At 38.3% G+C, this 27,835-nt stretch overlaps 1 protein-coding gene across 1 annotated transcript in view; it reads left to right on the top strand.

Annotated features, from left to right (window-relative positions):
• shisa9a (shisa family member 9a) overlaps positions 1-27,835 on the top strand; it is a 58,878-nt gene that overhangs the window by 1,990 nt on the left and 29,053 nt on the right. The window contains exon 2 of the mRNA XM_018740886.2: positions 1,848-1,960. Within this exon, the coding sequence (XP_018596402.1) occupies positions 1,848-1,960 (113 nt within the window). The remainder of the gene's footprint in view (positions 1-1,847; positions 1,961-27,835) is intronic.

Raw genomic sequence — 27,835 nt, 5'->3', positions numbered from 1 at the left:
CTATTTAGATGCTTATTTCCAGCTGTTCATCCAAGTGAGGAGGGGGGAAAGCAGCTTGGGAATGCTTGCTGAGAAATTAAGCAGAGTTGTGACTCTTACAACTGTATCAGTACTGTTTGATGTTTATTTGGGATATATAAGCAGAGTTACAGGAAAATAAGGTGTGCATATTGACATTTCAAGCAGAAAACTGAGATGTTTGTCCATAGATCTGTTGATGGGGATTTTTGGTGTTAAGTTTCTAACCCCCCCCCAAAGGGGTTCAGTGAATTTGTTAGAATTTCTGTGCATAGCACTTTGATGTCAAGTTTAGGCAGACGAATTGGTCTTAAAGTCCAGCAATGTGCTGTGCAAAAGGTGCAGTTAGTGCATGTTTCCCCGGGCTCTCAACACCACCCAGAAGGAGTTTGGCGAGCTGCTTAATTCTTGGTGGTGTGAAATATTTATGCCAACTTTTGACTGACATATCCACCCTCTTCAAACCTCCAGAGTGTGTGTCATTTCTCACCAGGAACGGGTGCCACATTGGCAAAGATACAGAGATGCGGCGTAAGGCCGCTGTTTAAACTGCCTGGATGTTTTTCTCACATCGCGGCGGTGTTCATCTGGACACGTGTTCTGTTTCAAATTGAACAAGACGAGGCAAAATCCTCGAGAGTGAGGAGAAAGACACACATATATACAGAGGCCACAGTTCTGTTAAGGACAGTTTACAGTACACTAAATGTTGATGTGATCTATCATACCATCACTGCACCATTATTTCAGTTCAGTTCATTCAGTTCATTATTTCAGTTTTGCCTTAAACAGCTGGAAATAGTTGTATAAATAGTATCAATATCTTTTCATTAGGAAATGTATATTTCATCGGTTGTGTTGTGTACTTTCTGTACTGGGAAAAACAACTTTTCACATAACTAATACAATGCAATGAGAGGCAGACAAGTCCAAGAACAACACTGAAATCTAGTTTGGAAATTTTAGGCGTCAGGTATTTGTTTAAGGTTGGGTGGTCATGGAGGAATGGTGAAGTTTATTACAAACACCTTCTTGTATCTGACAATCCATAAACAAGTGGTTTGTTTTTCATTTTGATGGAATTTGAATAAGCAGTGTTTCAGATGTGATGTAACCATATATTCCAAGATATCAGTCATATCAGTTTGTTCTCTAACCCCTTTATGAAATGTCAATTTTTTCCTTCAATTACTGAAGGTAAAAAAAGACAAATAACATTATATTAATACTCCTTATATGTGGAAGTGTCTTGCAGTGTTATTACTGTAAGACTTCATCAGCTAAACAAATAACATTCTCTTAAATCTCATTGATTCATAGTGTTTATGAGCCAGTTTGATTCTCATACACGTATTAATCAATTTCAGGTTGCAAGACTCATTGAAATGTACTGGAGTGGGGAAGAGCTTTAAACATGTATGTGTTTAATCAAACCCACACACGCCTGAGCGGGGTCGTGACGAGCTGGAGCCTAACCCGGCAACACAGGGCACAAGGGTGGAGGGGGGAGGGGACACACCCAGGATGGGACACCAGTTCATTGCAAGGCACCCCAAGTAGCACTCGAACCCCAGACCCACCGGAGAACAGGACCCAGCCAAGCCCGCTGCACCACTGCACCCCACTAATCACAACCTCAAAAAGAAAATAGTTCCATACATAATACATTTCTGAAAACTTCTCTAATATAAACATCTTAAGTGTTAAAGGCAAGCATGGTGTGTGCATTACTCAAGGTAAATTCACCATTAATCACATTTCCTTTTCAGAGAAAGGATGCAGCACATTTGAATGTCTTATGAAGTAATCGGACAAGGTTTCTTCTGCAGGGCCCTTGCTAGTGTGATGAACCAACAAGGCCCATGTCCAGGGGAACATGAAGACACCTTGGGAATGCATCACTATGAAAACATCCAAGCTAGAACAACGGCTAATAACCTCCGTAAGTGAATGTGCTCCATATATACAGTCTGACAATTTAAAGTCTTGGGGTTGCTAAATTGAGTTTGCCAGTCAGGAAATGGCATACAAGTGCCACTTTTTCAGAAATGTTTGTAAAGTTAAGAAAGGCTTCACCTATATTTACTCGTTTTAGGTGATGCATTAAAGCAACTTTCAGTGTGATGGTACTTACAATTATTTACCCATTTATACAACTGGGAAATTTTTAGGGTAAGTACCTTGCTCAGGGGTACTGCAGCCGGAGGTGGGAATCTAACTGTGACCTTTGGGTCCAAATGCAGAAGCTCTAACCACTATGCTACCAGCTGACCTATATTTTTATATAAAATGAATGCTAGCACATTACAGTGGAATTTTCTACTGTTCACACAATCTATGCAGCATCCATTCCACACAGGCAAGTGTAGCTCAGTCAGCAGCATAAACAAATAAAATGACACAATCATTATTTGGAAAAACCGTATGTATTCTCTTCAACCATTACATAATATACAGTACCCTCTAAGAACAAATATTGGCCACACACGTTATCTCTATTTGCACTGCATTATTTGATCATCTGGAGTTTTTGTAAAGACTAAGATGAATATTTACTGTGCTTATTTAACCTGTCTTCTGGTGTCATATGAGAATGGGAAAAGTACTGGAGGGAGAGCTGTTTTTCCTAGAACCATTCCTTGCCACAGAAGACTAAGTGAGTAATGAATGAGTAATGCATTCAGGGCAGAATTAAACTTTGACAGGATCAAGGAAATAGCTCATTTAGTCAGGTCTGCCTTTCTCAGCATTGTAGTCATTTGAAGAGTATGAAAAGAATAGCACGCTAATTTGCTTTAGGAGCACAACCCAAATCAACGTGTTGCCTGCGTCGCTCCGTGCCGCAGTTCTGTGGGAATTAATTTTATTTGGAAAGGTCTACGACTTTAAATGCAGACATCAGTGGGATAAATTCTATAAATAACCATGAACAAATTTTTAAGTTTATTAGTAGATGTACAGTTAGTGAAAATCCTTACAGATATAGAGAACCAATTATTTTCACAGGAAGATAAGTCAAAGCCTTGCTCCCATGCCATTCTCTTTGCATCATATTTAACGTTTACCATTAAAACACTTGACGTGAATTTATCTGAACCCAATTTAATCAACTGAATATGTTGGTTAAGAGTTCTGCAAAGCAAAACAAGCAGTCTGTCCAGAAGTTTTTGCCTTTAATTAATCTCGACTGAAGCACTTGCTTTAGCTCACCAGCATGATGGTGCAGTTCATACAGCAGAGGTCATGCAAGGTTTTCTGTGTTCTACCTGAGCACTAAAGCACTTAATTAACGGATATGCTGCCATCAGTGAGACGTTTCTGCCATTAATCCCTGTTCCGAAGTTAGCTACTGTATCTAAGAGGCATTTGAAAACCCTCTGGTAATTGACACTCTTTATTGGCCCCATCTCACTGTGTACAGTCAATATCACTTGGAAAGGTTGTTCTTTGTCATTATTAATGCACTCTGCACTTAGAAATGTGTACAGGGCAACTTCTTTCTTGAAAAGATGTTTTGTGCAGTTCGACTGGATGTGTGAAGACATAAAATGTATTTCTTGCAAGCTTCTTCATTAATGGTTAATCTTTGCTTTAGTGTTGCTTTGTTGTGTTGCTCTTGGGTGGATTCATTCAGTGAAGAAACTACTTTTGTATTGGCAGTTTGACAGTTAACTACATCTAGCATTTATAAGAGCTCGTAATTAATACAGTAACCTGAAATATATCCTACAACATGCAGTGTTAACCTCTAAGTAATGTATTTTTTCCATATAAGTTCTTAAAAACTTGTTAAAGAATATTGTCCAGTACAGTTTGAGGGGTTCAGTACATGTGTGTTTATTTCTTTATTGTTTAACTGGAGGGGGCAACTGACCCTTGAATTTTTTTTACATTACTGTTTAGTTAAGATAATTTATGGTCTTTGTTGAACTAGTTAACTGTGTATGGGAACTGGGTTATTAACTTAATTTCTTGGGGAAGGAGAATTATAACACTTTTCATGCTATCTCCCACCGACATGACAGCTTAAATATTGTAGGCAGCTGGTGTTGCCGTTGCTTGCCTTTTGAACACGAGAGAAAGATGCTTCTAAATTAGCGTCCACTGCTTCTGCTTCACTGTGTTGACAAATGTCAAGCACCAGTCAAGTCAGTGTGCAGAGTTTAATTTTTGTTGTTTTAACAAAACAGTTTTTTTAGGCAGAAATGAGCGGTTTCCAACGTGGAGGCTCAAAACAAACACGGTGCCTGATGTGCAGCATTGGCACACCATACACAGCAAAGTGCATACAAACGATCTTCAGAAGGCTGTTGTGCATTGTTAAGTTTTTCTTACATGACAGCTCCCACCCACTTCTCAAATCAAGCACAAAGCCAGAGATTAGTTCAGTCTGTAGACTTTATGTTAATGTGTGTACACCTTTCAGTTGGCTTCTGGTTTCTAAACTTAGAAAACTAAAGTTAATCTTAAGGGCAGATGTCAGATGGTTGTAACAAGTTGGAATGGGAATATTTCTCAGTACAAGTTGCATCTTTTGAGTGTGTAAACAATTGTGTGAAAAAGAACAGGCAATTGTTAAACTTTTTTTTTTATATAGTAGGTTGTCATTTATTCCTACATTTATTTATTTAGCAGACGCTTTTCTCCAAAGCGACTTCCAATGAGCTCTGTGTAGCATTATTCCTATAGTTACTGTAACACACAAACAGTGGTCTTAAGCCTATCCTGGAAATGTAGGGTGCTTGGTTAAGGCAGGGTGCACTGAAGATGGGATACCAGTCCATCGCATGGATTTATTATTGTGTATTTCTCTTTGCAGAAGCCACATCCGTAGTTCATATGTAATCCATTTCTTTAGTTTTGTTGCTCCTGTTGTGTGTGTGTGTGTGTGTGTGTGTGTGTGTGTGTGTGTGTGTGTGTGTGTGTGTACTCTGCCCAGAGTATTCCACTGAGACAGAATGAACTGCGACAGGTCTGAGAAAAGAAATTCGATTATCTCAATATTTTTAACATTAGAGAGTTTGTAGGAATTCACTTCGTAGGATGTGAGTTGTATCAAATCTTTTGATTGTTAAAAAAAAAAAATCATTTAAAAATTGTACATAATACATGAAAGCAAAAGGCTGTGTTGTATTTTGATCTGAACGAAAGATTTACAAACAACTTAGCTAAAGCTTATGCTGAATGAGCTTTTACAACAGTATTGCACAAAAAATATACTTAGGCTATGTATCCAGGTGAGACTTGACTGGTCTGTGCTGTCAGTATTTGTAAGTACAAAGTCGTCATGCAGATTTATTGTGTTTGGCGCTACCTACCAGTTCTGATGCCTCAAGCTTATTTGCAGGGGTTGTGTTGAACACAGTTGCTGCCTTTGTTACAGAAATGAGTCTGTATATAATGTCTTTAGCAATATACAGTTTAATATAGGTACAGATTCAGGTGGATAAACGGCAAATTCAGGTTGCTGAGATTTCTATTTACCGTTTTATAAAGCTCATAATTGTGTTCAGTGTCAAACATTCTGCAACATTCTCGGTGACAAAAAGATAATTTGATCCTGTTTGAAAAAAATGAAGTGTATTCACAGTGACCATATGTCTGACTGCAAATTAGATTTAGCCCACACAACTAAATGGCAGTTGTGTATTTCTAGGAACTCCTAAGTGCAATTTTTTTTTTTCTTCACCTTAACACTTCTAACATGTCTCTATAAAACTGTGAATGACCTTTTCAAGTGACAAATTAATCCAGATTGACTGATAAAATCTATTGAAGGTACTGTGAAATAAAGTAGATCCAGTTTTCTTGGATGTTGATGCATTGATTCATCACTGTCATGAAATATTAAAGAAAAAATTGACTATTCAGTTGTGTTGGGACTGAATTTACCATTATAGTTAGTGTTTGCCTCTTGCCCTGGGTGATGTTTTCCAGATATAGCAAACATTCATAAATGCATTAGAAAATAACACTGAGAAACAGTTTTGTGTTTTGATCAGAGTAAATTTAGAAAAATGTCATGAGTCTAGTTTGGGAGAAAAACTGCAATGTTCTGCTTGTTGTAACTTAATAATTCACTTCTTCCTTTAAACAAAGGTGATTTGAGGGAAAGATACTGACAGTGTACGCATGTTTTTTAAAAGGAATTGTACTTTTTTTTTTTTTTTTGTCAGCAGTATTCATTCTTGTGATTTCAAAGCTAATTTTCTGTCGATCTGTTAAAGTAGCGCTTTATCATTTGTGATTTTACAAGTTTTCCTGACAAACGGTTGTTTTTAAGAAGTCTGTTCAAACTGCTGTGGTTAATTTTTAAAGAATTGCCTATCTCCTTTGACTTTCTATACAAGTTAACACTCTTATTGACTTATACCAATGCTTTTGTTATTTTGGGCAAAAATATCAGCATTGTTAAATGTACACAAACAATTCAGACTGGGACAGAAGGAAAATCAGCATCAGTTTTAACAGATTCCAGCAGACTGACCCCCAGTTTTCTAGTCACTGTGTTTGCCTTGCAAATTTGATGTTTGGGCTTCAGGCTTTTTTTTGTCTTATTCTTTGCTGTGCTTATCAGACAGGTACAGCAGTTCCATAATTTGCAGCTGGAACCAGATGGTTCCAAGGGTAGCAATCAAATATAGGTCCTGGCACGGGTTTTACCCTGTTCCCTTAGCAAGGGAAGACACCATGCTGAAAGGCGGGATACCCTCCAGGGCCACAGACTGCACTGAGCTGTTGCTTTGTTCACGTATTGTTATTCAACCATAAATATTGACAAACTGGGTAAGAATTTTATTTATAGGGCCCTTGTAGCTTGGATATACAATACTTTTTTCCCATTGATAGAGAACCTTGAGTGCGGTGTGTGTGTGTTTTTTTTTTTTTTTTTTTTTAAACCAAGTGTCCTAGTATGACGGCATAAATAAAAGCTGATTCTGCAAATGCAATTGATTTAAATCTGAGTTTTTGTGCTGTAATATTTTTTTTTTGGCAGTGATATGAATTCTTTTTTCTTGTATAGCTTCATTTACAGTTCACACTCAAAGACTTTTGCACAGAGAAAAGCAGCCACTTTTGCATAAACAAAGAAGACATGGGAGAACTGTGTGTTAATTGATACTTTTTAAACTGTTTGTGCAGCTTGCTAGGTAAATGTTGAGAGAATTGGTTTTCACATTTCAGTGAGCTAGGTAGCGGACAAATGAACCCAGTACTCCTGCCTGCACTGGGTCAGCATGGGGCCTCTGTAAGGGGGGTAAAATGTAGCCCCTTGACTGTCTGAAACAGGGGAGCTGGGATTTGCACAACAGGAGGCATTTGATATAAATGCAAGGTGGCAGTTTACACTTGGCATTCTTCCAGTTATGGCAACCCACCTAAAACCCGCATGTGTACCACTGACTGAATTCCTATAAATCTGCAGTATCAAGCCCAGCATTGGGCTGCTGTCACTGTCAAACACGCAATTTTTTTGTTGGAATGGCACATTAAGTTTTTTATATCATGAATTCATTTCTTCATGTAGTGTTGGGTCAATTCACGTTGAATTATGTGCATTTAAATGTTCAAATACCGAAGGAAGAAAGCCTCCAATTATATCAAACTGCAATTTGATATAATACACTTTGTTTTTTTTTTTTTGTTTTTTTTTTTATAACTTCACACAGCTTGAAATAGCGATGGATAGTGGATGTTGGTTACAGCAATGTGACATTTTGTTTTTGATGGTGTGACTTGTTTTTACAAAAAACATTAATTTTCCATGAAAGTGGAAAATTAATGCTTAATTCTGATTATAGGGGAAAATATATTATTTAGTGAATAACTAGTCAGTGGTGTAACTGATTACCATCTGGTTCTTTGAAAGTTAAACTTGGATAAATGATAAATTACTGTAAATATAGTGTCCTAAGATAAAAATGTATTCAACATTGAGAATTCCACACAGTATAAGGCCACTGCACCAAGGTAGATTAAATATTTATTTTTTAATTCTGAAGTGGGTGGTTCATGCCAGGTTTTGAATGTTTAAAAAAGGAATATATCTCCATTATTACAAGGCATCATATATATTCAGCACTTTTAAAATTCATCAGGAGAGCAGGAGGGCTGGTGACCAAAAATGTCTGAGTCCAGTCTCAGAAGGGGCTCTGGTGTCGTAGCCATGCGTTTCATGTCTTGATTTGCTATAAAACCATCCATCTGTATAAATGAATTCCAGAACTGTAACCTAAAGTAATTCATGTTTCACAGAAACACCTGATAAGCTTATGAATAATTAAAGAATTTGCCTGGAATTTCTAAAACTATGATATGCTAAGATGATTAGAAATGAAATATTTATTTCCTCAATGCTCTAATTGGTCTGTGATTAACTGTTTCTTTTCACACTTTCTTTGATTATGAAACATTTTAAGATTAAGTGAACATGAAGGAAAACACTGCTAAGTGCAAGACTAACAAGATGAATTGCTGCAATGCAGTACTGAGACCTGTCATCATATGAGCTCAGCATATTTGCATATTTCAGTTGTACATGACATTATCATCTTAAAAACAATAGTGGTGTTTAAGGGGAGAAAGAGTAGAACTTATCAAAGTGCAGAGATCTACTCTGTTGTCCTCATCCAGTAGAAATGTTAATTCAATTGCTATCTGTGTGCCTAAGGGGTACAAGGTGAAATCCAGTGATAAGCTGCAGACTGTAGATATTCTGCAAAGGAAGCTCTTCATTCCCTCACAACACTGAATGAGCTTTGTTTGTTTCTGCTCTCCCTCTTGGTCACTTAGTTGTTGTCTTGTGTTGTGGGTTCTGTGTCTTTACCTTTGCCAGCCATTGCAATCAATGGCCTTTAGGCTTGGCATGGTTTTAATTAATTTGAATTTTTAACTTTGTCTTGGAACCTAGAATCAAATATTAACAAGATAAGCTACTATAATGAAAGATGTATTGTGCTGCCTTTGGGGGCACAGTGGGTAATGCCTGTGCTTCGCAGCTTTTGAGCTGCCTGGTTGAGCTTGGGTTCAAATCAGGCTCGCGGTGTGTGGTGTTTTGCACATTCGCCCCATGATTGCATCCCAAAGACTCGTACAGAAAAAGGCAGTGGTAAACCACTTCTGTACCCTGTCTTGCCAAGGAAGCCACCTGAGTAGTCAATAAAAATCAAATTCAACTGCATGACACTTACTGTACACTTGGAAATAAGTATTTGTTTGTTTTTTTTTTAATTGACTTCACATTCACTTGAATTCCCTTAAGAGTCAATAGACCTTGAGTAATTACAGGAAAAGCCTCATTGTTTTGTCGATTAATTCTTGAAAAGTAAGGCTACAGTTAATTTAGTTTATGTAATTCTGCATTTTTATATAAAGGTGAGAAGCCCCATAAAAACTTGAATGTTGTTGGATGCATACTGTATATGTGACTGAAATTTTTGTGCTGTAATGCAGGGCTTTCTTTAACTGATTGACTTCTTGCCAAATTTTTTACTAAATAAACAATTCTGTTCTGAGCATTCCAACTACATAATGTTATGTTAACATTATTTTCAAATCTGACTAATTTGCATAGTACAGTTAACAAATATGCCAAGTAACAAAGTAAGATGTGAAATTATGCAATTACATTCTGTATAGCAATAACTTCATTGGATACTGTACCCCAAGTCAAGTAAATTATTGAACTGGTGATTTGAATCATCCTAAATTGTTACATTCAGTAGTTTGGTTTCAGAAAAAATTCTGCTGCATCAAAATTGTGGATGGAATCAGATGTTTTTGTACAAGAACGTGTTTTTGTTCTGCACTGGAAAATGCACGTTGAGGTGCAGATGGAGTTTTTCATAACAGACCCAAAATATCACAGGAGTACCTGCTGAGAATAGACGTTTTTGTGTGTCTCTGAAAGCAGCGGAAGGATCTCAGAAAATTCTGAGTAATTTATGTGGAAAGTAGTCTCAAATTGGCTTCCATCCAGTTAAGGGTGTAGGGATGATTTTTGCGATTGACATCACACAATGAATAGAGCAAAGATGGAGTCAACACTGTTTACCGGACACATTTACTCGTGTTGTACATGCTGGAATCTAAGCCAACATATGCCGTTTTCAGAAACGGCACGACTTCCCAGAATACAAATCAACAGCTGAAAATTTGAAAACAACCAACAGAGACGACAAACAATTCACTCAACAGCACTCCGAAAAAATATTATGTATATATTCCATGTTTTTGCAAACTTGAAAAAATGTTAAAAAGCTGTTTGTTTTATAATCATCTGTAAAAATGAGAGAACTTAATAAAATGCCAGTAGACAGAAGAACAAGTGACAAAGGTTGAAAACCACCCTACGAGAAGTAGGAAACTGTCTGCCAAATGGATGTGTTCTGACTGAAGACTTTATAAAGGGCTGTGTTACTTAACCTGCCAATGGTTTGTTTTTCCATTCTTTCGTTGACATTTGAATGCAAATAACTGGGGGTTTCACTAGGAATAGCATTTTTCATAGTTGTGGTTTGACAATTTTTGGATTTATTTAAAATATTCCCTTTATACACAAAATCAAGGAGCTTGCTTTCCTTCATCACCCTTTTCTTTTCATGTGTAGGAATGGTTGTGCTGCTCATTTCAGATTTTCAGGCAGTTAGTGTTAACATTTCTGTATTCAAAATTTGCAAGGAACTCTATCCCATTTCAGATCAGTCAGGTGAAATTAAATTATGAAATTTATTATTAATAGCAACAGAGGCAAACAGGGCATATAAATAACTAAATCACAGGTACTCAATTTAATGATGTCTTTAATAGCATTTGTAGAGATTAAGCTGTCAAGAAGTTGATTTATTTTATCTTTCTCATTCTAAAGTACCGTACTACAAGCTCCCGTCTTTCCCTGCACTGTGCTACTTTACAGACAGTTTGCATACTACAAAGTGATTTTATAATGCTCATTTTTCTGAAGGTGCCCGTATGGAAAGGGGGACTAAAAGCTGGGCTTTATCCCAGAAACAGAACAAAGGACAAGAATAGGATTCCTAATGGATCCATTTGCCAAGATGCCAAACATTTACAAAACGAGAACACAAAAACCATTGACAATTTATAAAGCCAGGTCAGCCAGTATATTTAACAAGTTACAACAAGAATATGCAAGTTCAGTTCCAGGAAGGACTCTGAAGTTCAGGCTGTAGTTGTAAGCAGTTGAATAATGTCAAATTTTTTTATCCTAAAGCCATCAGTAAAATAAATAAAATGGATCATAAATATTTGTCAAAGATAAAATACCCAAAAGATGTCAGCACTCCAAAGATATTAGGCATTATTGCAGTTTTCAGAGTGTGAGTACAATTGGCAGTAATGTTTCATTGTTGTATTCTCCGGCACGGCAGCATGGGAACGGTGGGATCCGGCTCACGGAAAAAAGGCAGATTTGCACACTGCATGGTGCAGTATTTTACAATGAGGCACAGCACTGCAATGCAACGTTGCTTTCCAGAGATATGCAATTTACAGCAGAAGAAACTGCAGTTTGTAATTTGACATTGACTTTTTGGAGTTACTGAAGTGTTTTTTCTTCAGTGATGCGATGCAGTTCAGATCTCTAAGCTCCCCGAGGGTCCCTCAGGGTTCAAGTACCCGCACTGCACTGTATACTAGAAAGAGGCCGATTGAGGCCAATTTAGCCCATGTCTTGTAGCCCCAAACCAATGGAGTCCCCACGGAGTTAGGGATCAGATACTGCCTTTCAAGTCATTTTCTAGATTAATACATTTTTAATTCAGGGAGATGAAAATCCCCATCTCAAAGCCCGGGCTTCAAAGAGCAGAGTGCAAACCAGAAAGGAAGACAGTGAGTATGTGTGAGAAAGAGAAATTTATGTCAAGGAAGGCAGAGGTTGCTGAGTGAAATAATGTCAACACTGGAAATGCTCCCACTTGACACGCTGCTAAAATATAAGTACTTCCAAGTCCTTCTGAAGTGAGGAGGCAATGACAAGTAATATAACTAAAGAGGTACAGTGAACGGTGCGATTCGCTTTTGCTTAAATTTGAAAATAAAAAAGGAAAATGGCATAGTCATCATCAATTATTTCACTCCATTCCCTTGGATCTGTCTTGGCTGTTAGTGTAGGAATGCAGTGCAGCGGCACCGCGAGAGACACCGCACGTCAGCGAACACAAAGACGGGCGACTGATAAAACGAGCGCTCTCTGCTTTGAGAAAGTGAAATGAAAACTGTACATGTGTCATCCCTCCTGCAGAGACAGTGTGCCGAACAACTGGGGGCCTGGCGGTGTCACAGGGCAGGGGAGGAAAAGCACATCCCATTACTGGGGCATTTCAGTCGCAACCCATTAAGCCGGTTGGGGCGAAGTGCAGGGTGTCGCTCGAGAGGCTCAGTCCACTGCGTACCGAGTACCATTGTTCTAAATTAAGTTTCTTGCCGCGCCCTGGTCGGCCTGAAACGCTGCCGCTGCGCTGAAGGGCTCAGGTGCTTTCTGACCGACTTTCGCTGACCAGTGTGCCGTGCCAGCTTTACCCCAGGGGAGACTTTCAAACGCATTCTCCTACCCCAGCTCCGCTGGCTAATGCAGCCATGAGCCCATGCTTGGTTCCAACTGAACTTGCGCCAGCAGAACAAAAGGTGGGTCCTTACCACCGTTGTGCTTTTTTCGGACATCGTTAAAGCCCGGGAATCGTTGGATTGCCGTGACTATATAGCTAATAAGGACCACATTACTCTAGTCCCCAGAGCTGCAGTGACCTGACGAGCACTTAAATTCCAGCCTCATCTCAGTTCTTATTATTCCACCAGGATATAAAAGGTGTTTTCTTGCTCTTTCTTGCTCTTTATCTGGTTGGGAACCTTCAGAGGGAAGATTACTGTGTCAAGATGTAAAGGCCAGAAAATATTAAATTCAAATTGACTTTGAAATGTCAAAAATGTTGCTCATCTATTTTTCTGCGGACATGTGATTCGGGGAATGTCTCGGCAAGTAATTTCCTGGATGCGTGGGAAAAAGTTTTAGTCTGCATGTACGTCTCGTTTGCTTGTATAACCTTGCCTTGTGCCACCCGCAAAGCAGGAAAACGCGTAAATGAACTTATCGGCTAATTCGAGTGGCAGCTTCGTTGTATGTGTGGATGCCACGGAAAGGTGCGAGCGAAGGTCTGTTTGTGAAACCTTTACCATTATCAGTTCCCTGCAGCTTTCCTCTTTCAGGCCACACCGATGTTTAATTGGGAACGTGCGTGCACATGTGTTTGGACCACAGCAGCAGTGTTTGTACCAAAAGAATGTTTGCCTACCTTGTGGAAAAGTTACCCAGGCTTGTTTATTGTCGTTATCAACTTTTTGTTGTGTGCACAGACCGGTTGTGCAGCATTCTGAACAGAAACTTGGAATGAATTTTTAGGCTAATGTTTTGTGTTGCATCGGGTGTTCAGGAGTCAGTTTTGGACATTTGGAGAGTCAACCTTTGCTTTGGCAGATTCTCTAAAAGTTTAGAATTAAGGACCTACTTAAGATTTCATGACCTCATTGTCAATCTCAGTAGACCTGTTATCCTGTCATGTTGTACCATGAGTTAGTTACTGTCTGATATAGGGTAAACATATATCCTTTTGCCAACTAAATATGGTTTTTAAGATTTACACTAAGTTTGGGAGCCAGTCTATGAATAAACCACCTGGGGCAGTTTTCCAGACACATAAGTCAATTCCTGAACTAAATATTCTCTATTTTCAGTGGAGAATTTCTTTGAACAGTGTTATTTCTAGTTGAAAAATCAGCCTATGAAGCAATATACTGTCATGTATTTATTGAAAGTAAGTACCAAAGTACTTTAATTTTCAAATAACTTTTCCTGTTGTATTAAATACAGCTTAGCTAAGAATGTTTGTTGGATGATTTCCATTGCAGGTAAAATTTCAAATATACCATTACCAACAACCACATCATTCTTAAGCAGAAAATTTGTTGTTACAGTAACATGATGGACAATTTTATACAGCAGTTTATTAAACTGAAATTGATGGTTCAATAAAAGAAAATAATCCACATTAGATTAGTTCTGCCAACTTTCTAGACATTCTTTGTGGCTGGAAAGCTGACATGGGATTTCTGTTCATTACTTATTGTACCTACCTGCTTTCAGGACTGTCAGGATGAAGAAACAGTAATTTCCTCTTGGCTCAGTATGACCATGAAACTGCCAATGTATCCTAGTTGTACATATATTTTTCCTTTATGCTCCAAGTATTTTTATTCTGTACATTCAGTGCCTTTTGAACTTCAGCATCTTAATTTCTCTTTCCATACCTGCGAAAGGGGTCATTTTTGTCTAACAAGCCAGAGCAGTTATGATGTATGAAACATAGCCTCAGTTTTCTGGAGGTTTATGATGCGTTAAAATTTATTTTGTTTTTCACTGAGCTGAAATGGCAATATTCTTATATTGCTTTACTAAATCAATACCATGAATAGAACATTGCCTAACTAATTACTGAAGATGCAATGCAAACCATGTTTGAGTACAGAACTTAATAATCTTAGCAAATCCCACAATTCTTTATACGACTACCTTGCATTATCAGACTGTTCCGAGTCTCAATACACTGCACTGTAAAACAATTTACCCTCAGAAATAGCAGACGTGCAGTATGTTTATTGCTTATACAATTTGCTCTGTTTCCATGGAGACACTATATAATTGCGCTGATAAACACCTATTCAGCTGAATCGGACAAACAAAGAACAAAGTCATCTTTTGGCAAGAGACCCTTTTTTACAATGGAGAATTTCTCACTATACTTGCTGAGAAAGCCTTCACCTAAATGTCTGTTTGCTATTATTTCTGCCTCGTTGTCAGAGACACTCGGTTTTGATAAGTTTATTTACAAATCAGTTAATTATTTTGCCATTATCTTTTAAGGGCAACAATTGTTTTCATATAAATCTATAGATGGACTTAAGCAGTATCTTTCACACTATTAGTTTCTGCGTGATTTGAAATACATTGATAACATGTCAGGAAGAGCATGTGTATAAAACCCACCTCCAAACATTTTGTCCCATGATGTTAACTGTTACCTCAGGACAAGTGTATAGAAAATAAGGATTTGACTAGTGCTTTTATATGGATGCATGGGCCAGCAGCATGATGTGTTGGGGACAAGTACAACTTACTGATGCTGGTTTAAACTGAAAGTGCTTGCTTTTAAAGTCTTTTTTTATTCATTGTATATATGGCTTCTGTGGGCCAAAAATGGTAAGGATTGGCACTCAAAATCATTCTTCTAGTGACGTGGGATTAAAGCTCAGGGAACGTATTCTTCACTCAGTCTCTTCTGGTGCTCGCACAGATGAGGGCTCATGAACAAAAATAATGGCCTTGCATTATGTCGCTCACCCTCATTTTTCATAGGTACATACAGTATTATATATGAAAAATGACATATTTTAAACTATCATCACTATGGATGCAATGCAGTACTTACAGTAGTATTTTGATGTACCTAATAGCTCCTCTTGGGTAAACGTGTGAACATACATAATGATTTGATTTATTATTTTTTTTTTTTTTTTTTTTTTTTTTTAATATGGCTAGTACTGCACAAGTAAGTGCAAACATTTTCCTCTTAATTAACTATTACTGCCAAATAATTATCTTAACTTTGGGTTTCTATTAATGTGGATGGAAGTATGAAAAGGTCTTTGATTGCTGTGATCCTATGAGTCATGTTTTGTAAGAAGAAAATCAGCTGATAAATTGTAGCTTCTGTTCAGCTAACCAAATGCTACAAGTAATTTTTGTCCAGTTTATGCAGCAGTTTGGAATATGTGGTGCATAATTAGCATTGCATGGCAATGCTACTTATGGATAAAAAAGAGATTGATGGAGTATAACGAAACACTAAGCATGAGTGTTGTCTTAGCTTTGGTGACAATATGGAAGACGTGTCTCTTGGGTATTGCTGAATGTCACCTTTCATTGTGGCTTCTTTGGTCCCCATACCTAGACACATCCTGTCCAGTGGGTCATTTCACTAGGTTTCCACACACTACTTACCTACATGTGATTTTTCTTTTTTTTCACAGCAGGGCTGAAAAATCTATTACTGCTCTTTATTAGGCCACTCGGCCATGGAATTCTCGTGGGATCGACCGACCCGCATAATTGCCTCACGTCTAGGAGAGCCCTTGTAAGGAGGATTGGAATCATGAGCTGGTGCTTGGGAGGCAGCTGGGGTCCTGTCAGGTTGTGTCTATAATCACGTGGGGAAAAGGATGTCTTCATCACTAAAGGAATGTACAGAATGGGTTAATGTCTTAATAAAACTTCTGTGCAGCCCAGTGTGCAGCTCTAATAATAGGGTCCCCAAAAGATCGGACATAGAAACATGGTTACAGTGGAGACAAAGATGAAAGAAATTACGATATATCACTGAGAGCAGCGATGACTAATCAGAATGTAATTTCTTAGTGTTTAAATATTATGAGAATCAAATGCTTCATCATCATTACTATCTTCAGAGTCTGCCCTTCATTCACAAATGTCAGTTGTTTTAACTTTTCCACCCACTGTGGTGATTCATGATATCCATGTTGTTCATCATACATTTACTTTATAGTGGAAAGCTTTTAATTACAGCATATAGTTATGGTAGTAGATGATTAAATGGTATTATCAGGAACTGGGTCAACAAACCATTAGTATTCATAAATATGAGCTAGTTCTGTTTAATGCCTAAACGCATAGAACCTATCAAAATTGTGCAGATGAATATTAAAGCATGCTGTTTCCCAAGAAATTATTAATGTATTGACCTGTCTTTGACCTTCAAGACTCCATCCATCCATCCATCCATCATCAACAACCACTTGTCCCGAGGGGTTGTGGTGAACCGGAGCCTAACCTGGTAACACAGGACGCAAGGATGAAGGGGGAGGGGAGACACCCTGGACGGATGCCAGTCCGTCGCAAGGCACCCCAATCAGGGCTCGAACCCCAGACCCACCACACAGCGGGCACCAGCCGAATCCTTCAGGACTCTTTCAGGGCAAAGGCCAAGAGTGGGTCAAACCACTGCTATTACAGTAGTATCTTGTGTAGCTGTACTGTGTACTACTCCGTTTCTGTGTTCCTAATAGTGGCCTTGACCTAGTTCTAGGTTTGACTTCATCCCAGAGATATTACATTGGGGTAAGTCAGGGTGCTAGCCACTACCATGTTCCTATGTTACCCTGAACATTTAAGAAGGGCTTCAAAACACATCACTTTGGACTCGCTTCGAGTCCGATGGGTTCTGTGCACTTAAGCATTTTCTGAATGAAATAGTTTTAAATGTGAATGTAGTGCTTTGTAAATAATGAATTCACACCCTTTGCTTTGTTACCATTCCTGGAATCAGGCAGGTCTCCCATGATTTAGTTGGATATTATATCCAAAAAGAGATTTACTCAAAAAGGTTCATTGAAACTAAAGCGAACTTACCATAACGCTACACTGGGATATTTGGAGGAAGCTAATTTCTTCTTCTCCTGTCTTGCTCACTGTAATTCTGTACTTGGTGTCCTCGCTGAGCCCTTCTTACACAGGCTGCATTTAATTTATTCCTCCCTCCTTCAAGATCTGGTGGTGCAAGGATTGCATTACACCATTCTGTGCCAATTGCAATGTCTTCCAGTTTTTTCAAAGTTAAAATCAATATTGCTATTCTTACTTACAAAATAATCCATGGTCAAAGTCACTAGACATTCTAGCAACTTGTCCTTCAGCTTTAAATCACAGGTCAAAACCCACCTATATGGTGTTACAGTTGTTGAGCTTGCAGAGTGCTGCGGCATAAGTTCAAGTCAGCGCCACGTAAATGTCCTTTTCGTCATATTGCCCTAGGTCAGACAGAGATGACAGCTCACATATTATCCTTTGCTAACATCTAAGTGTAGAATTTTCTTCTGTTTTTTTTTTTTTTTTTTTTTTTGTCCTCTGCCAAAATTGAAATATAAGTGATAAGCATCAGGCAGTTTCTTAAGAAGCTGAATGGGCACAGTGTACTTTTCAGACTATTCATGTGCATCCATATATCTATCCATAACTAAAAGATTAAAGACCCTTGTCTGGAGGAAGGAAGAATGGTTTTCTTTTACGGGCTGTTATGTCCCCTGCTGTCGCACTGCTCTGAGGCCAGGCACCTACTGGAGCGAGAAACAGATATTTTTGAGACACTGCTCCTGGAGGTCTTCATCTAAACCCCTGCTTTGTTCAGGTGTTAACTGCCTGCCCACAGGTGTCGGTGGAAATGTCCTACGTCGTCATGTCTATGAAATGGTACGTCTGTCACAGTGAAGCAAAGCAAACCTTTGTAAAGACTTTTTTTTTTTTTTTTTTTTCTTCCATTCCATTTTTCTTCTCCTCTCCTGCCTGCTACTGTTTCCCGCTGTAAACTGTAAAAAGCATCTGGCTATACTTCCCGTGGTGACATTAAGGCCCTCACAGGTGTCTTTATGAGGTGTCATACCAGCCAAATTAAGACTCATTGCCTGATTGTTTCTTAAGTATACTGTTGGACAGTCAAAATTTTTAAAGATTGTTGGCCACATGTCCATAATTATCTACCTCCTGCATTTGTTGTTATATTCATAATTTTTTTTTGTCCTGAAAAATAATTTTTCAAGCCACAGACAATGATGTTGGATCAAGATAGTACTGCAATACCTGTTCAGAATTCCAAGGATGAATTTAGCAAAGATCTGTAATGTCAAAACAAAGCCCTTTAAAGTCAAAACAATCAAATGCCAAATCGGTTTGCAGAGAAAAGTGCAGATTTACTGCTGTGCAATTCGGAAATAGAAGATGAAATAATTTTCTGGATATGTGCAGTTGTCTATATGGTTTGCATTGTTTCACTTTTTTCAAGTTACTAAAGAACTACATTACTAACTGATGATTGTTGTTGATAAATGATCTTATGTGGTTCTCATAATGTTGCCTTCAAAGAAAGTTCTTTCCGTTTACGTGCTGCTCTTTTCCGTGCTGTTTGTATGGTCAGCGTTTTTGTAAGTGGACAACTTTTAAAAAAAAAAAAAAAAAAAAAAAAAAAAAATCAAAGAACACAGACTCTCTATTAAAAAGGTTCTCTCACAACTGATAATTCAATAATTCAGTAATAAAGTTAAAATGTAATATCGAAGTAATGTAGTTAAGAGGAAATTGATACCAGCACTCATAATGATACAAATACTTAGTTCTCACCCAGCAAACAGGAGTCGTCATTCCAACAATTCCCAGAAGGTGGTTCTTCTCTTTAAGAGAGGAATCATATGTACTGAACAAGTGTCCTTGTCAAAGAAGCTTCATAGCACAACAGTTAAGTAAAAAGCTGAGAAGTAGTCTAATAATGCAATAGGAGTCTGGCCCTTTTGGGGAAAACAAATCATGGTAATAGCCTTTGCCAGTTTAATAACCTGAAATGTCTGAAGGATGTCTGTTTAACCTCTTGAAGTCTGGCTGTTCTCGCTGCCTAGAAGCCGCGCTACAAATCGCATGTGGTCCGAGGAGTACTGTTATAGTAGAGGCATCGTTAGCATCTCCATCTATCAACATATTGCAGTGTCTGTAATTCCATTCAGATTCATCACACTGGAACTGGTCATTTTAATAATTCACTGTTGTACTTGTGACTCTTTCAGTGAGGAAAGCCATGAGTCATGCATATGTTTAACTCTGGCAGAGAACTTACTCGAAACAGAGTGCAGAAATGTGTTGGCTAAGTGCCTGAATGATAACTGAGTTTGGTACCGGAGAGTTGCAGGTAGGTGGCATACTGTATATTGCATGTCATTGACTCGCACTTTATCAGTAACCACTTGTCAAAGTCAGGCTTGTGGTCGTCTGGAGCCTATCCTGGAAGGGCGGGGTGCAAGGCGAGTCAGCACACATTGCAAGGGACACAAGCCCATTGCAAGGTTGTATATTGCAAGTGCTTTCTTGAATTTTTCAATGCGTCATGAGTTGGAGATGTCGTGCCCGGCTATTTATGATTATGTGTATAGTAGAAAAGAAAAAGAGCATACGTGACACCCCAACACGTCTCCAGTCTGGGAAATGACCGGGCATGAGGCAGCAACATGTGGGCTTAGGGAGTTTTTTTTTTTTTTTTTTTTTTTTTTTTAATTATTTCAAAACAAAAGTGCCAGTAGTGAGAACAACGCTATACAGTACTTACTAAAAGGAAAACTGCCAGCCACTGCAGAACTCGCAAGCCATAAAACGGCAAACACAACCTCGCTTGGTCCCACATCCCAGTTTGCTGGGTTTCTCCCGGTTCATCTACATATATACTTCAGACCTCCATTAGACACACTTGAAACTTTCCTCCCCAAGTGCAGCTGGCAATCTAAGAGTGGGGGTGTGTGGTCCCTGTGTCACACTCTGTTTTCACTTAATTTGGACCTTCCAGGTTTGCTCTAAAGGTATCTGCCTGGCTTATTCCTGGGCAGCCTCCTGTGACAGTATAGAAGTGTAAAAATTCCAGAACCTGAAAATGTTTTTTGATGAAAGGCCTCACGCAACAGTCCATGTATTTTAAATGTTGGTTTAAGACCATAGAAATCCTACAAACTTCTTCCTATTTTTAATAAAGGTAATAAAGAAAAAGAACTACAGTATCTTTTCCTCTAGGCTTTTCTGCAGCGCCTGTTATAAAGCCAAATAACTGAAATGTCCCCTGGGAGGCACAGTTATTATTATCCTTGTTAGGTAGGTTGTAACTGGTGTAAAACTTGCCTAGCTGGCAAAAAAATGTTTCTTTGCAGCTTGCCTGGGTCCCCATTTGCTTGAAAGTTAGGAGTGAGTATTGGGAAAAGTTGGCCGCCTTAAACAACTAGCAAAATAATAAACACAGGTAAACTGACCAAATACTGTAGCTCCATTCCAGCCCTTTAAATATCAAAACAAGTTGTTTGATTTTGTTCATTAATATAGGAAAAAAATAATTAAACAGAAAATTGAATAATGACATTTCAGCCCACTTCTAAACACTTTGGCTATTAAGCTTTGCACTGTCATGAAGCGTAGTTGTTTCACTGGTGGCCTTTTAAAGACAATTGGGTAGCTTCGGATGTAAAGCAGAGGACCGATGTTCAGATCAACATGTGATGTAATGTAGCTGGATATATTGTAGAATGCTGCTAAGAACATAAGCAGTCAGCATTCCGACAGGTACGAATTACATTATTCACTGCTAGGTAGGATCGAGGGGCACGGTCCAGTGCTGCCGGCTCTCTCAGTCACGACGACGGCACGGCAGTGCCTTGGTGACAAGGGAGGGGTCCGCAGCAGCATGTCCTCACACACACCTGCGCCCTGGTTCACAGCCCTGGGGGCAGGCAGCGGATGGCTGTCCGCTGAGGGAACACGGCCACTACGGCAATCGCGTTCTTGTTGAAACGTGTCTGAGGTCGGCACCCGCAGCAGCCTAGCGGGACCGCTAACGGGGCGTTCGGCCAGCAAGCGACGGCTTTTCTCCCGCTGCCAGTTCTGACAAGCTGGCAGGCCATTTCCGCCAGGGGGGTGTTTGCGAGCACGGTGGGGGCATGTGGCCATCCAACGTGCGTCAGAGTGTGGGAACACATACAGATGTCCCACTGGTAGTTTGAATTACATTCAAACTCTGAGTCCTACAGGGTAGCGAGTATAAGGGTCTGATGCACTGAACAATATTCCTTAAGTTTCATCATTAACCGAAAAGCCAACTTAACACGTAGAAATATCACTAGATATTACAGACCTCAGATTTTTTTTTCCCCCCAGCTCTTGAAAATCTATGGTGTGAACCCACATTCATTTTTTTCTACAACATCAGTATTTATAAACTAAAGGTCAAGCAAATTGCTGTCTACACCTCAGTTAAACTTCTTGGTTTTTTTTAATATCTTTATCCTTACTGTTGTAAGTGCCATGGATTCTCACATAATGTGGAACAGTTTGCCACCTCTTGCCCTTACAATTCTAGGTTCGGCAAAACCGAAAAGATGCATTTTACAAATCGATGACCTGGTACCACCGACCTTCACGAATTAACCCGGGCAGTGCCTTGAAAGAAGTGTTCACATACTTGCGGTTTTTCACTTTGTTTTATCACCTTAAAGCTTGATTCCATGGAAGTAATGTTTCTCCCCTTCACTGAAGTCTACACATCTGATTCAAAAGAAAAAAAAAAAAAAAAAAACACATTTTATGAAACTTGAGCTATAAAGTAAAATGAAATTACAGGACAAAATTTGTCCTAAAATGAAAGAAGTGTCAAACACAATCATGCGCAGTATGGACGATTGGCCTTTGGCAGGAACTACAGTTCCGAATCGCTGTGGGTGTATCTGCAGGTGTTTTTGCAATTTTTTTTTTTTTTTTTTTTAAAATAATATTCCCACATGCAACTTTGCTCCAACTCCGCAGAGCAAGATAGAGTACATTAGTGGACAGAAGTCTTCAGGTCACAGATTTTCAAAGGTCTTTATGTCTGGTCTTTGGGTTGGCCATTCCAGAATATTGACCTTGTTTTCAAGCCATCTTTGTACTCCTCCTCTGTTTAATTGTCCGGCGGGAGCATGAATCTTTAGAATAAATGCACATCTGAAACATGTTGCTGACTAAACTGGGTTTTCCTGTGGGACTTACCCATTTTTGGAACATCCATCTAGCCCTTTCCAGCCCCTCCTGCTGTAAAACTACCTGAGAGCATGATGCTTCCATGATTATGCTTGACAGTAGGGATGATGTTACCTGGGTGATGAGTGGTGTTTGGTTTGCACTAAACATAGTGCTTTGCTTTCCGGCCAAAAAGCTCATCTGTAGTCTCACAGGACCACAAGATCTTCTTGCACAGTCTTTGTCTGTCACATAGCTTCTGGAAAATTTCAAAGATTTAATCCTGGTCTTCCTAAGAACTTGCTTCTGTTTCTGAACTGTCCCTAAGAGGTCAAATCTGTGTAATCATTAAAGAATATTATCATGACGGCATTTCTGATCTGATCTGTCGTATAATACTTTTTCTCTAACTTTTGTTTTTACTTGAGACCAGGTAAATGTTAACCTGAACTCATTTTCAGGATATCAATTTAAATAGAATTTTAAAGAAAATTAAATACTTTAGTGTATTTTGCTAAAAAAAAAAAAAAAAAAAAAATACTTTCAACAGTAATATTAAACACTTCATTTTTTTTTCTTTTTTTAATTTAAGGTTATAATACAGAATAACTAGACTAATTGGTTGGGTAATGAATTCCTTATTTTCCATGTAGAATAAATAGGATCTGTTAGTATGGTATTGTCATATTAATAGCATATTTTATTATGCTGTTGTTCAACAGACCTCCTTTCTCACCTTTCTTTTACATACTGAAGTATCCAGCCAATATTTGCTCCACATTTGCTGTCATATGACACAAAGTAGTCAACTAAATACAGAAGACAGAAAAATATAAAACTTGGATAAACAAGAGCCAGGGTTGCTATATCCTCTCTCCAGTGATTACAGTAACCCAAATGAATCGAAAATACTGGAGATGCAGATGAAACGAGTAAATACGGTTGTGTAAAAATTCCCAAACCATTCTTTGTATAAATGTAGAGCATGAGTAAATTTCATTTTCAAGGGACGCACGGATTGTGGAGACAGTCCACAGGAGACCACGAAAAGGAGAACTATATTGCTGGTAGTTTTTTGGATCTAAACCAAACTCTTCATCTGCCTTCTGCTTCCTTGTTGGCATGGACATCTCACCGACAGCCAAGTCTGAAACGAAATGCAACAAAAAACCCAGCTGGGAAGGAAATTGGGGGAAAAACAGCAATATTGCTGTTTAAAGGTAAATCACGATTTTCCCAAAACTACAGAGCATTTGTGCTTAAGTGGAACACTAATTTACATTACCAATGTGGCTCTTTAACTTAACTGGATGCCATTATTGCCCAAGGCACATCATTTAAATACATGCAAAGGCATCCTGGGTTCCTAGTCCCTTACCTTGTGTTTTATTTAGTCTGAGAAGATATGTAAATGCACCCTTTTGGCATATTCACACATTACACGGGTCCACTGCAAAGTCACATTGACGCCTTTTGAATTTCATATTAAAAGTTTTTCTTGTCCCATTCCTCTGAAAAACGTCATTCTTTGTGAATCAGCTGATTTCACAGTTTCAGGGCTTCTGAATCTCATTTTAGACAAAAAGTTAAAAAAAAAAAAAAAAAAAAAATCTGTCACAAGGAATATAAAATACATTGCATAGTTTATCTGTTTTTAAAAACAGAACTTCTGTTGAATCTTTTGTTATTACAATTTGGTTATCAAATTTTTCCAGATATTTACATAAAAAGAAATTGTTTCCAGGGGTGCAGTGGCACAGCAGCTTGACCATGTCCTGCTCTTTGGCAGGTCTGGGGTTTGAGTCCCGCTTGGGGTGCCTTGTGACGGACTGGCATCCCGTCCTGGGTGACCCCACTCGGGACAATCGGCTTCAGCTGGTGTGTGCATGTGCGTGTGTGAAATTGTTTCCCACTTGATCAAGTGCCACTAACACTTGGGCACTAATGCTGCGTTAAGAAAGCAAACACAAGACACCGTTTGGAATAATCACAGTAAATGACTACTATAAACATGCATTTTTCAATTATATATTATTTTTCCAAATAAAGAACTCACACACACAATTCTAAAAAATGGAAAATTATTTTAATGAAAAATATTTTCAAAGATGCTTCTGCTTATGTTACTTTGTCACTGAATGAATGTTCCATTGAAAATTATTTTGTAAAAAGATGTCACAGGTGTGCATGTTGTGTAGATATGTTTGTGATACAGAATTAAAACTGCAATTAACTTTTTGACTGATTTTAACTGTTTATATATAATATCTATATAATATTTTATTTTGCAACCTAGTTAAATCACTACTTTGACCATAGTTGCCATGTGGCTTGAAATTATTTTCTGTAAGAATCATAAATTATCTGTGAACAAACTGTAAAACTAGGAGAGCTAAGAAAATGACATTGGATCCCCATGTGGTCAACCCTATACAGTCTGACACTTGGACGGTTATTTTGTGACTGAGACCCAGATCACCCTTGACTCGAACAAAACTGACATATCCATTTATAGTGATCTTTAAAATGTTGGAAGAAGTCCATGGGGACCTGAGAATCTATAGATAAATAAGAAAGTTTAGACCCAGAGGAGGCCTGTTTTCCATTTTGCCTCTAACAAAAATAACCAAGAGTGTAGTCTGAACGCTACTCTGGAGACACATGATCCAATTGAGTGCTGTTTCCTGTAAAACATCACAACAGAATCTGCCCATAAACTCATAAATCTCCCCGCACTGTGTACAAGCTACAGCTGTGTTACACAATTTATAAATCATCATGAGACTCTACAAGGAATGAAGTCAGAGGGTTCAAATTCCATGACAAAATTTGTTGTAGTCGAGCAGTAGAGCAAAATATTTTTAGTATATCAAATCCAAATATGCTAGTTTCACGAAACAACTGAGATTCTACTCTTGGTAATGTGGCACAAAATACAGTGGGGTGGAAGTAGCCACATAAGGTGGTCCATAGACTCAGGACAGAAGGTTGTCCCAAAGTAAAACAAACACACATGTACCAAAACCACCAAGGGGGCGTTTAAAACAAAATGCAAACACGCAACAACTTCAACCACTCTACATTACAGAAGAGTCATTTTTGAGTTCGGTCTTCATACAAGCTGCCTTTTGTTAGGGCTTTCACTGTTCCATGTTGGCTAGCAGCTTGCCTTCATTAAACAGAAGAATTGATGTAGGGTGAGCCCGAGGGAGTTGCCCATAGGTGTCAGCTTAGCTCCGCATTATGGTTCTGCATCCCACCACCTCACACTTACCATGCTGTAAATATCAGATGAATTGACTAGACTCACAAAACAAAGATCGTTTAAAAAAGAAAAACTGATAAGATTAATGTAGGTGCACATAACTAACTATGATAAACCTAGAAACACCAATAACCAGATAAGAAAATAACAAGCACGGGAAATCTTAACTGTTTTTATAAATCATTTGGTGCCCGTTTCGATCATTGTACTCCACCATTCAGGCGAAAGTGCAAGATTAACCCAGACATTGCAGACATACACCTTCAAAAACTTTTTCTCTTCTATATCTCTTTCTCTCTCTTTCTCTCACTCTCTCTTACCTCGAATGAGACACCAGTCCATTTAAGGGGTACCCTCACAAAGTCAGAAAACACAAATATTCTGACATCCTGTAATACTTGCAATGTCGCCACAGTATTGTGAATTATATGAGGTCCTTGATTTATGAATTTAGAACTTTTGGAGATTTACATCAGGGGGAAAAAAAAAAATTTCCTGTATCCCAAGTTTTTGCCAGTTTATTGTTCTTGTTTTTGCATCAGTGTGTTTTTTTTTTTTCAGTTTTGAATTGTCAAATATTTTTGAAAAGCTTGAGTTTTATGATATGTAAAGCAGCAGAATTGCTGTAGAAAGCAGACATAAAAAAGAAAGTTGAAAAAGGTGACAAAATGACAAATGGCTGCTGTGCTCTTGACATGAATCTATTATCTCAATTATGTATGATCGTGCTGCTGTATTTTCCATATAATTTCCAATTGATAAAAAGTACATTTTGAGTTATGAGCAGATCTCTGCGCTCTCTAATTTTCCGAAACTGAGGACTTGCCATAATTAGTTATTATGTGGTCTGCGTGTTACTGCAGGCAAGGACAAGCTCCATTTTCTTCTCTGAAGCTACAGTTACCATGCACTTTGAATAAATGTTGGGTATTTTAACATGTTCCAAGTGATTACTTGGCAAAGTCAGATTTTCTGGTCCGCAAAATGGAGCCCAGGTACACTTGTATTTATGACATTGCATTAGTTTATCAGATTATAAAGGTAATTAACCTCTTGATTAAAAATTAATTGATTTTCTGAGTAAATGTATGCAAAGGTTCTTAGCTTTCTTTGCACATTTATGGTTCAGCAATAAATCTATTACAGTAATTATGAACAATGTCATTAATAATAAAAACTCAACAGATAAATATCAAAATTGAAAAAAGTACCAGCTCTAAGTGTAGTATCAAGTAGATTATTTAACATCTTAAATATCTTTAATTTTCCACTTTTTTGGATGAAAAAAATCAGTTGATGAGCATAGGACCAATTTTCACTCTACAACACTGTCATACTGTACTAAGTATGTAGGAAACACTTATCCAACTCAATTCCTATCCAACCAGATTCTTGTTGGCCAGAGTGGATTTGAGACCATTCTTCATGAAATTTGCACCAGCAGAATACACAGCTTTAGAAACACCATGACGATGCTAAAGTTCCGGCAGTATGACACTTGCTCACCTGAAATCCAGGACAGTCTCCACAACATAACAGCCATTTCCACACATTTCCCTTGTAACACTAGAGCCTAAAGTGTAAAACAGATCTTGCGGGAACATCAACCAGGAAGCTCAACTGAACAAGTATTGGGTTTGCACACACAATTATAAACAATGGGAAATTATTTCAATAGATAATATTTTCAGACATGCTTCTGCTTGTGTTGCTTTGTCACTTAATTTGAAGTAATGGCCCCAATTTATTTCTAACTCGCAATTAGTAATCGTAATCCTAAATGCTTGGACAATTCTTTGCAGTACAGTCAGATGCTGAGTTCAAGGTATGCGTGAATTAAATTGCTGTGATTTCTAGATTGGTGAGTCATTACAGGGAGTTTATTGAGTGTATCTAAT

Source organism: Scleropages formosus, chromosome 20 (genome assembly GCF_900964775.1).
Source record: "Scleropages formosus chromosome 20, fSclFor1.1, whole genome shotgun sequence".
In the NCBI taxonomy this organism is placed as follows: Eukaryota; Metazoa; Chordata; class Actinopteri; order Osteoglossiformes; family Osteoglossidae; genus Scleropages; species Scleropages formosus.
This window is presented reverse-complemented; position numbering and strand designations above follow the sequence as displayed.